Genomic DNA, 12228 nt, shown 5'->3' with positions numbered 1-12228 from the left:
ACACACCATAGGTTATTGAAGGGATTATATGATTTGTGTAGAGAATAGCTGGACATGTGCTAGGCACATAGTTACCTGTGTTTCTGTCATTATTATTATTATTCCATTACCATGATTGCATTATTATGACATTATAAATGTTACACAATTTTATTTAGAAGTAGAATATCCACATTCCATTGTAGACATAAAAGATGACAAGTCTCATTTTAAGAATGGTTATGGAGAAAATGGTACACAAATTTAAGATAAAATAGATAAGTCACTTAAAATGGATGTTTAGAAAAAGAAAACAGGATTTTTCTTCCTTTAAAACAAATGTTTTCCCGCAATGACAGTTTGCAAATTGCTGTGAAACACACTTTTTAATTTGGAAGTGCTAACATGCTAGCAGTATGTTTACTCTCAAATAAAAGAAGCTTCAGAAATAAAAGCTCATGTAAGGCCAAAACAAGCAAACTCTACTTAGAAATTTATATGTTTATCTATAGTTATCTATATTCTCCTGGAGTAGATAATCTATATGCTTTTGGTTGAATGTTTACATGTATGTAAACATATATATGTTTATGTGTGGGTGTATATCCAACAATGAAGTTTAAAACTCAAGAATTCATATTTTAACCCAAACCCTCCTATCTCTGCTTATTGTACTGAAAAAAAAAATCAGATTTGTGGATGTGTGTACGCACAACACACAACACAGATTGTCTTGATGAGTTGCTGCTCTATAGACTAAAAAACAGAGACTTAAATTCAAATCCCATGTAAAGCATAATATTTACATTTAAAAATAATTTCTAACAGTGTACCTCCTTATTTGGTTATGTTTATCATCTCCTTGACATGCTTTCTTGTGTACTGGAAACTTACAAAGGGACCAAAACCAAACCAATCAACAAAACAATCAACCTCAGGAGATACTAGTGGAAATGGGTAAACTCTATGTGGAAGGCTAGGTAATCAGCCAATGCTGATTCTACTACCAAGAACTGAAAACACATTTGTAAATCAGGAAGAAGAGCTAATTATGGTGGGCTAAAGCAAAGTAAAAAGAACCATCAAATAAAGCTTGGTCTAAAAATGCCAGGTTTGGGAAAAGTTTATTTTAAAGAAGACAAGTTAAGTTTGTCTCATCACATTGGCCTTTAAAAAGTGTGCAAAAACCTAGAGAAAGGTAACAACACTATACTACTTAGGAGAACAAAGGCAAGTAACAATCTCTCTCTTTTGGAAATTTCATCAAAGAGCACTAAAATGATATTACTGCTCTAAACAGTCAGAGTATATTCTGATTTCAACTGAAGAAGGAGCTGTATGACTATACAAATAATGGTTTAGTGTCATCTCTCTCTTGTGTAAAAATTTTCCTTCTGCTACAACATTTGCTTTATGTCTCTTTTTAGCTATATGTAGTAGGAGGCGAAATTATCTTTCTGTTCTCATCTTGAATGTAACTATGCCCATCTTGGTCTAGACTCAAAGTAATTTTTGCTCCCATTCAATAAGGACTATGGTTAAATTAAAGGAAAATAAAATTAACAGGTTGCAATAAAAATTTGTCTATCAGGGCAAAAGGATAGTAATAGTAGTTGAGTCATTTTACCCTTCTTCCCTAGGAGATGAAATCTAAAGAGGATCCTCTCCAAACAACAAACAACCTGCAGAGCTAGGCAGAACCAGCCTTGGAGAACTAGTTTAGTCTAAAGGTCTAGTTGAACAAAACATTTAGCAAAAGGTGGAGAAAAGTCAAAGTCGAATATTAGACGGCATGGGGACAACTTTAAATCTTCAGAAGGCTATGTGATTACTGTCTACAGTGTGGTACCCAGGGGGAGAAAGGTTAAGTATTAGTAAAGGCTGACGATCCTCTATCTGGATGCTTGGGACCAAAACTGTTTGGGGTTTTGAATTTTTTTCTTAGATTTTGGAATATTTGCAATTACATAATGAGATATCTTGGGGATGGAACCCAAATCTAAATATTATTCATGTATGTTTCAGGTATACCTTATAATATACCTGTGGAATTTTCCATTTGTGGCATCATTTTGGCACTCAAAAAGTTTCAGATTTTGAAGTATTTTGGATTTTTGGATTAGAGACATCTAACCTGTACTATTTCTTTATTTTTTGGCTTGTTTTTGCAGAATTGAGAGACATTAAAAATACACTAAAGGGCTGGGACTGTAGCTCACTGGCAGAGCACTTACCCAGCATGAGTGAGGCACTGGGTTCCATCCTCAGCACCACATAAAAATAAACAATAAAATAAAAGCATTCTTTCCATCTACAACTACAAAATTTTTTTTAAAAGATTACATAAAAAATGCAAAATGTTAGAATAGGAAGGAACCTTGCTAATGCTCTATAATGAGGACAACCACACACTTATTCAGGCTGGACTAGAACAGAGTCTTACATCACATCTCTTTTCAGAGTTATCATCAATAGCTCTCCCCCTCCATTCTCAAAAATATCCTAATCTAGATAGTAAATTATATGGTCTATAATATAAAGCTCTCATTTTACCAGGATGTAACTTCTCTAAATTCAAATGACCAAGATGGAACTTCGAGCTCTCTGAGGGCAGGACTCTGTCTTTTTTAACTGTTTCTCTATTTCTGGCCCAGGTATGCAGGTTGACTGCTAGATTCCCAAGCTGTTCACTTTATCATGCTACCTTCTTTAGGTACAAGGCTGATAATTTAATAGAAATAGTGCTATGAAACCTATGAATTCACTAATGGGCAATAAAACATCACTACTTTTGAACTGCTGAAGTCACTGTAGTTTACAGATGAGGAAAACAAGGCTTTGAATGATTATGCAAATTATAGTCAACCATTATCTCCACTCCAAAGGAAAAATGCACTCATCCTCCACATCTGCTATAAGTTTATTTTTAGCTACATGCAGTAGGTGGACAAATAGTTGTTTCCAACCCCATCTTAAGGATGAGTATGACCATATTGCTTCCAGGCTCAGTATACTTTTGCTTCCACTCATGTGTAAGTACTAGAATTGTAATTAACTTGCAAAGGCAAATATTAATATGCCATCACAAGAAGTTTTCAGTTTAGAACTTAGGATGATCATATGTTAAACCATCAATCTGTCATCTGTAGACACTGAAATTGCCACCAATTTTCTTATGATTGATCTACTATTTTAACATTTAAATAAATATTACCAATAACTTTTAATCATAAGCCTATTTTCCATGAAAATAACTCTAATTATATAAATTTATTAATATTAATAAAACTGCCCCATTTCCAAATGAAAATGTAATTTATAAAAAGGAAGTAATAAACATGGGTAGTAGTGGAAGTTTGCATATTGAACTTACTAATATAGGAGATAACTTATGCCTATTCAATTACTCACCTAGTTTCAAAATGCACATACTGACTGCTAATCAATAGGTAAAATAGAATTGTACAGAAAAGTTTATGCTAAGTAACTGATACCCAATCATTCTTGAAAAAAAAAATCACTCAATAATACAAACTAGTACACGTATAATTTTTAACATAATTCTATGTTGTAACTTTTACCACAAAAGGGAAATATTTGTTTCTCTTTAAGAAATTTCTGATACTTTAAAAATTTATTTTAATGGTGTATATGTATATTATGACAAGTTTTTACAATGACTTCGAAGAACAAATAAATAAGGATGATGTATACACTTAGAAAAATATATATATTACTGAACTAATCACTAATTTGTATTTAACAAACTTTATATTGCCTCTATATGAGACTGTTAAATATTATTTTACTTTGATTAATTATTGTATCTTATGAATTTATGAAAAATGATCATATTTATGACAAAGTTGGCATTAGATGCATTATCCATAAACTATGCATATTTAAAATTATTTTCCAGAGGGCTGGGATTGTGGTTCAGTGGTAAAGTGCTTGCCTGGCATGTGTGAGGCACTGGGTTTGATTCTCAGCACCACATACAAATAAATAAATAAAATAAAGGTCCATCAACAACTAAAGAATATTTTTAAAAAATAAGATAAAATTATTTTCCAGTGAACCTGCACTGGCTGAGTTACTTCTAACAAACTCTACCAACCATCATTCTGGTAAACAACATATTTGCAAGAATCTTAACTAAGGTTAAGCATAGCCTGTGATTACTAAATAAAAGGAAGGCAACTGGCCCATATGAAATGAACTTGCTTGTTCTCACTGCCTATCTCTTTCATCTATGAAGCTGAAATTTTAAAAAATAAATAAATAACTGAGTTAATGTGATTATAAATTCAGAAAACTACCATAACCTATATGGTGATATAAATAAGAACATCATAACAAAATGTACATTAGAATGTAGTTTTCATATTTGTACAATTTTGCACTGGATTATGAAATAATGAGACCCATTGTAATTCAACAAAAGAACAGACACTGTTAAAGAAACAAATATTTCCCTTTATTTGATTGTATTACATCTACTCATGGGATATTTATAATTGAAATTCTCAATTTACAAGTCTATAAATAATGCTATTCAACTGAAAACCAGCCAGTAAATAGCAACATATATTTGCAAAGCTTATTCATGGAAAGTGATTTCCACACCAACTCAGTAGAATAGAAATTATCAGTATTTCAGAATCAGAAGAGTAATGCTCAAGAACATTTTATCAACAGTGAGTTTGCCTTACTCCTTTGCCAGCTGCACATTGGTAGGTTTTGCTCCAATAGGTATCCCATATTTGTGTAAAGTGTTAATCAAAATCTCCCTCATGTCCTTGTTGTAGGAATCAAAGTCAAACACATTCCGAACCACACTGGAAAGACCTTCAGTGGGGAATTTCTGTATTAAAAAAATAAAATAAAATCCTTATTATGTATGTGATAAAGTATATAACATTATAAAGATTTATTAAACTGATAGAACAAAATGCACAAATGAACTTTAGCAGAAATTTACTAGCCTGTTAGATACAGAGATAGTTGGAAAACATACATTTTTATCCTTTAATGTTTGCTTCTTTTTAAATAAATACTAGAATTTCAGGAGTAACTGTTCTCACTCTTAAACATCAGGGAGAACTCAGAACCAGGTGTTCAGTGACTATACCTTCTTTCGGAACCCCCTCCCCCTCTTTAAAGGAGTACCAGATGACCAATTTTAAAATATTAGTTAAGGCAGTGTTAATATGAACACAAAACTATTTAGAAAAATTAATCTATTAATAAATGAAAAAAATAAAGGAACAAGAAAATAAGGGAAGAATATAAAAAGTACAGTGAATAGAAAAATAGGGAACAGTAGATGGAAAGAAAACAAGTACCACTACAGCTAAATGTACACTGGTGGTTCCTTTGGGTTCTGTAATGGCTCTGTTTGTGTTTTGATTTTCTTTAGGTTCTGGGATCTAAACTGACTGAATTGGACTTATGATTTTATAGGTAGAATAATGTTTTCTATTTTTCTTTTTGTTCTTCCCAAATATATTCTTTTAATTCACAGATAACTTTATATATTTATGGGATAGAATGTAATGTTTCTATAGATATATGTGTGTGTGTGTGTGTGTGTATACACACACACACACACACAATATATATATATATATATATATATATGTTATGAAATGAGTAAATCAAACAAATTAACATCTCTCCCCATTGTCTCACTGCCTCACTCTTACATCACCTTCCTCCTCTGAACCCTCCTCCACAAATTTCCTAGTTGCTTGGTAATGACCATGGTATAGAACTTTGCCAAAGCCAATTCAAAGGCCTAACAGATAATGTTCATTTGTCTTCTACATTCACAACTTAGACTGCAGACACTCTGTATTATGTAATTGGATTATTTATAGAAATTGAAAGGCTTATTATAAATTATGTAGTCTGAATAAAAAGAGATTAGTGGCTTCTTCTAAAACTCTATTTCCAGGTGCGTGCCATACCTGTAAGTGTTTGACGATGTTTACTACTTCCCTGGTGGAATAAGGATAGCTAATAATGCCCTGGTCAGCCAAATTCCTCAGCTCCCCAAAGGCAGCCACAAGCTTCTGAAGGATGAGCTCAGGCACGTTTGGTCCATACTGTTTGAGCATCTCAAGTTCTGAGTGGGGTTTGGGGTTGTCAACTGCATGGCAGCTAAAAATGTCACCTAAGGGAGAAAGAAGATTCACATTTATCATGTGACTAATCCACTATAATGCTACTGGAGAAAATGCAATAGCTGTTTGAAGAGCCATTGGTTGCTCATCAAAGTACAAAAAGCCCATCCAACAATAGGGTTGTAGAGAGAAGAAAGAAATGACTGAAGTGGAAGAAAACTGGGTGATGGTAGTTTATTTGGCATGAGTTTTTTCCCATTAAAAATTACATAATAGGGGCTGGGATTGTGGCTCAGCGACTGTGTGTGTGCCTCGCATGTGTGAGGCCCTGGGTTCAATCCTCAGCACCATATAAAAATAAATAAATAAAAGTATTGTGCCCAACTACAACTAACAAATAAATATTTTTTAAAATTTACATAATACTTGAATAAAATGCTTCCTGAGAGATACTGAAATACAAAGGTAAAGTCTCCTCAATATCTCTGCCAATGTCACTCCCTCTCTAAAAGGCACTCATTGGTAGCAGTTCAGCGCATTTATTTTTCCAGATCTGATTTAGTATTTTAAAATAAATGCATACATGCAAACAAATACAATTCTAGCGATTTGTTCCTTTTCCATTAATAGGAGTATATTTTTCACGTGGTTCCAAGACTGCCTTTTTAATTTTAACAAATGTTGAAGATCTTCAGAAATTACATATATTTGTCTTATGTGAATGCTTTTTTTAATGTATTCTAAAGAATGGAAAATTAGTATCATTATTACCCTAACAAGTTATATAGTGTGCAGATTGCTAGAATATACCTTAGAGGAGAGTTTTAGAAAAGAAAACTGCAGAGATGTTGTCTAAATTAAAACCAAGAAATGGAATTCTAAATGCAAAATATTTAATCTGTTACTTATACAAGAAGGAATGTATTAGAGAAATACACTGTATTCTCAAAAGAAGGATGAATTGTTCATGCTGAGTCATAAAATTCCCTGATCCATAATCTAAAAGAACAGGTATAAAGAAAATTAAAATAAATAAACTTAAATCATTTAAGGGGTTCATTTTAGAAAAAGAAGATACCTAGTCAGATAGCAGTAAGATCTTACTGCGATTTAGAAACCATCTGAATAAAGTTATTGTGTGTGGGGGTAGGGCTATGTGCATGTGTGTGTGTGTATTTAAAAGTAACTCAATTAAAATGAAAGCCATGATAACTTCTACTTTTATCACAAAGTTTTCAAATATAAAATGTAAAACAGTTTTTGCTGAAAATGAAATTTAACACTGATTTAAAAAAGAAAATTGTCTCCATATTTATTCATTCATCAAATAATTATTAAACATCTTCTATGTGCCAAGTACAACTCTAGGTACTTTATATGTATTTACGTATTTAGGTATTTCATATGTATCAAAATTCCCTATACTAGTGAAGTTTATATTCAAGCAAAGGGAGATCAATGATAACTATTAGAAAGTATATGTTTCAAAGAAAAAGAAAGGCATAGTATAGGACAATAGAAGTAGTTATGGTGGTGAAAATCAACCAGGTAGAACTCATTGAGAAGGTAGCATCTAAGAAAATGTAGATACCTGGGGGAAGAGCATCCCACGCAGTGAGTACAGCTAATAAAAGACCCTAAAGCAAAAATATCTAGCATGTAAAAAGAAGAGGAAGGAGAACAGAATGGCTGGAACAGAATGAGCGACAGGGAGAGCAGTTCAGAACAGGATAAGGCAGGAGGTCAGAAAGACAAGATATGGGAGACATATCTCACAGGACATTATAAACTGTTATAAAGACTACTTATAGTCAAAATAAAGTGGAAATCCAGGGAGGAATTGTAACAAAAGAATGGACTGCTGTGTTGAGAAGAGACTACAGAAGGGTATTGGGATCTATAGCATTGTAGCATATCTTATTAGCAAAGACGCTGACTCCATTGACTATATTTTTAAGAATGTTTGTAAAGCAAATATCTTTCCCTCTGGAACAACATAAGGCATATGTATTGTCCATGATAAAACATTTGGATTACCTAACATTAAGCTTCCCGCCCCCGCAAAGCATCTCATGCAAAAGCAGGAATCATTTGATCCTCTTTGTGCTATCTTGTGGGACCTAGGCCTTGAGGAACTAGTACAAATGCCAATTCTCTGACTACTGCTTTTGCTGTGAGTAATAATCCTTCCTTTTCCTCTGACCCAGGAGTCCAGTATCTTCTGCCATAAAATGGTGGCAAGCTAATTTGTTAGGTTAAAGGCAGGTAGGGTAAAATCTTCACAGTTCAAGACAAAAGATAACAGTGGAAACAGGGAGATCCACTAAAGAACTATTTCTAATAATTCAGATGAGAGGCTGTGGTGGCTCAGATCAAAATGGTGACCGATAGAAGTGATGAGTGTAATATAATTATAATATGATACAGCTGTAATGTAATATAATGAATATAACATAATTCTGAATATATTTTGAGGATAGAGCCAATAAGATTTCCTGATAGATGGTAAGAAATCAAGAGGAAAGAGAAAAGTCAAGAAATATTTTTGGGCCAAAGAAAATGGAGTTATTAGTTAAGATGAAAAAAGACACTATAAATCAAGAAAAGTAAATTCATTGTGGACATGTTAGATCCAAGATATGGGAACTATTGAATAGACAGCTGGATATCAGTGTATAGTGTGGGAGACAGGTCTAAACTGGAAATAAAAATTTGGCAACAACAAGAGTATAAATGGTGTTTTAAAACATAACATGTTCTGATTTTACCAAGGAATGAGCATAGCTAGGTAAAAGAGGACTAGCAGCATTATACCAAGCATGCAACAAGGAGGCTGAGAAGGAATAGTCATTAATGTAGAAAGAAATCAAAAAAGCAGCTGGAGGAGAATTAGAAGTCAAATTCAAGAAAGTGCATTAAGGAAAAGAGGGTGACCAACTGTGTCAACTCTATTCAGTACTGCTAACAGATTAAAAAAGATGAGCACTGCAAACTGATCACCAAATTTAACAGTGGGAAAGTCCCTGATAACCTAGACAAGAATGTTTCTGTGGAGAGATGGGAACAAAAATCTTATAAGAATGAACTTAAGAGATACTGGTGAAGGAGAAATGCAGCTATCAAGTATAGATAATTCTCTGAGTGTGAAAAACTGTTGTGAGGAGTGTAGCTAAAAAAGATAGTAGAAGAATCCAACAGCAGCTAGCAAAAAAAGAGGATTAGAGGGTCTTTTTTAAGATTGAAGATATCTTAAAAGGAAACAAAGTTGATTGCTGATGGGAACAATTGAACAAAAAAGGAAACTGCTGATATGGGAGAGGAAAGGCAGAATTTTTCAAGCTCTATCCTTAAGAAAGTGGAATCGTGTACTCATCTGGAGGGACTGGCTCTTGATGAAAGTGTGAATGGTTTACCTGGAAATGGTGGAAACCACAACACTATGGATGGAATGTTCAGGGGACACAAGTCTATGGATGTGAACTTCTATTGTTTTTATTTTTTTCTCAGTACAGTAGGAAGCTAGGAAAAAATAATAGGCCTATGGAAAGCGAGTCAAGAAACTGAATCCTGGTTAGGTATGGGTCGTCCATACATAACTGGTGGTATGGACTGGTGGGAAAGTGAAGAAGACTTCTCCTTCTATGTTTTAATTTCTCACAAGTGATTGCAGAAGTATTGTACAATTTTAAAGCAAACAAGAAAATTCACCCAGCAGGGTTAGAGCTGTGAGGAGAGAGAAGATCTGAATTACTTACCGAAGAGAACATGAAAAAGTAAAAGAACTAGGAAGGCACAGTGTGATTGCAATAAGGGACACTTGAGGTCCCTAGTCAAGAAAAGTGAGGTTACTTTTTCTAACCATATTCAGCTCCATGTGTGTATGTTTTCTAATTGGTATGAAGGGTTGCTGGATTTGGGGTACTTACGTAGAAGTAGTAACAGGAAATACTGGAGGTTTTGCAGTGATGAAATAAAAACCGAAGGAAAATTTATAAATAGAATTATAAAATTGAGATTATAGAAGAGTTTCAGTAATTAAAACTAGGATATGTCCATGGAAGTGAGTGGCTGAGGTATAATATGGAATAAAATCACTTGAATAAAAACATCCAAGAAGCCCTGAAACCAGAGAGTTGGAAAAGCCACATGCATTATACTGCAAACACTCCCAGATCAGTTAGAGTTAGACAGAGTGACAGTGAACAAAGAACAAAAAATCATGGAGAAAGGACAAGGAGGTAGACGACAGCAACAAGGGGTTGTAATAATATAATCTGATGACACAAGATGTAAAGCTAGGAACTTTTAAGGAAGAAACAAAGAGAATAACCCATAAATAGCAATAAGAAGCAAAGACTCTTTACTTCCTCTAGACCCAGTATGAGAGAAATACACACACACACACACACACACACACACTCCTCGAAAGGACTTCAGTGGAAGAATTGACTGCAGGGAGGGCTGGAATTTCATCTGAGCCATAGCAGATTTCAGGATTCAGAGGAGGATGAAAGACAAAGACAGAATAGGGAATTAATGTTCTTATAGACATTAAAATTAATATGATGTGTGTGACCCATGAAGAACCTACATAAAAAAACCTCAAACCTTTCACACTAGAAACAATTACAAGTTTACTTTAGTGTTTTCACATTGCTACATTGTAAGAGTATCAGTAATGCATGAATGGTTAACGGCTTTTACAGAAATATCTATATATGGTTAAAAAATACAAAAATAGTAAAATAAACAAATTACATGTCCATTTCTGAATTTCAAGACAAACAACCCTCCCTTCTTGCTAGTTTTCTGTGTTAGGAGAAATTCTACACAAGTAAAACATATATGTGTATATATATCCCTTCTACCCTGAAAAGAACCTCAAAGAGTAGATAGAGTACCACTTTCATGACTTATTGTATTTGATTTGTTTCTTTTCTTGCTATTACAAACATGCTGTATTGTCTATACTTGTACTTAAATCAGGTCAATTCCTTAAATGTGGAATTACTAGGCCAAAGATCCTATGAGGAGAATCACCCTGCCTCATGTTGAGTATTAGAGTCCAGAAATATATATTTGCCACAGAAAAGAAAAGTTCCTCAAGGTTATGATGATTAAGTTTATTCCAGGGCCTCTGATCAGTGTGAATGTGTTTCCTCAGAGTTGTTTTAGCTCTTTTCATAGTTAGGGAAATGTAACAAAAACAGACACTAAAAACATTTCTTATTTCATTCCAAAAAGACCTGAATGACATATAGTTTAACATAATTAAGAAAAAAAGGCTCTGGAATCAGATTGACTTAGATATGAAGCCCACCTCTATCAGTCATTAACTAATTGACTAGAGAAGAATAATCTCTTTGAATATAAGACACACAGGGCAGTTATTGTGGTACAGCATAGAGTAACAGTGACAGCCATTCTGGCACTGTCATTAACATTGTTATTGTTAATATTATTGTTAATGTGATTGTTATTATCAGCATTACTGTTTTTACCTAAGGTGCCAAAGAAATCATTGCCTAAGAAAGGAAATCCAGGTCTGTTGGCTAGAACAATCATCCTAAAATCAGGATGAATCACTATAACATTTTCTCGTCCATCCACGTTGGCAGAATCTGAAAAACAAAATTTCCATTTATTCTTTATTGATATTTAATAATTTTTAAGAATGTCAAGTTAATGACTTTAACACAAGTAGTCATAGTGACAACTGAATTGCAGAAAAACTTGCTTGAAAAAGTTTGCTCAAGAACAGAATATTGATAAATATACTAAACTCTACAAGAACTTGCATATTTATGTAAATGTGCAACATATATCAAAAAGCAAATCTATCCATACACTGTCTTACAATACTGGCTTGAGATATCATTATTCTTGAAACAAATTAAAAAAAATAAAAATTTATAATGAGCTACAAGGAATACCCAAGGCTAAAATCCACACAATCTTTACTTTTTATCAGCTGCATCCCTTTGCACAAAGCCTTAGAGTATGCAGCTTAAGATATCATTCCTGTTTAGGTCACACACCCTACAACATAACTACATAAAATAGAGGTCTCAAAAACTGCCAATTCATTAGTAAAAAGCTGACTTGTGGGGCTGGAGTTGTGGCT

General features: G+C 33.5%; 1 protein-coding gene across 2 annotated transcripts in view; it reads right to left on the bottom strand.

Annotated features, from left to right (window-relative positions):
• Vwa8 (von Willebrand factor A domain containing 8) overlaps nucleotides 1-12228 on the bottom strand; it is a 420110-nt gene that overhangs the window by 151522 nt on the left and 256360 nt on the right. For both annotated transcript variants that reach the window (XM_058582605.1, XM_046454135.2), the window contains 3 exons: nucleotides 11606-11725; nucleotides 5949-6154; nucleotides 4692-4843 (listed from right to left, as the gene is read on the bottom strand). In XM_058582605.1, the coding sequence (XP_058438588.1) occupies nucleotides 4692-4843; nucleotides 5949-6154; nucleotides 11606-11725 (478 nt within the window). The remainder of the gene's footprint in view (nucleotides 1-4691; nucleotides 4844-5948; nucleotides 6155-11605; nucleotides 11726-12228) is intronic.

This window comes from Marmota monax, unplaced genomic scaffold (assembly GCF_021218885.2).
Source record: "Marmota monax isolate L192 unplaced genomic scaffold, Marmota_monax_Labrador192_F-V1.1 WCK01_AAM20220418_F8-fsc00011, whole genome shotgun sequence".
Taxonomy (NCBI): Eukaryota; Metazoa; Chordata; class Mammalia; order Rodentia; family Sciuridae; genus Marmota; species Marmota monax.
This window is presented reverse-complemented; position numbering and strand designations above follow the sequence as displayed.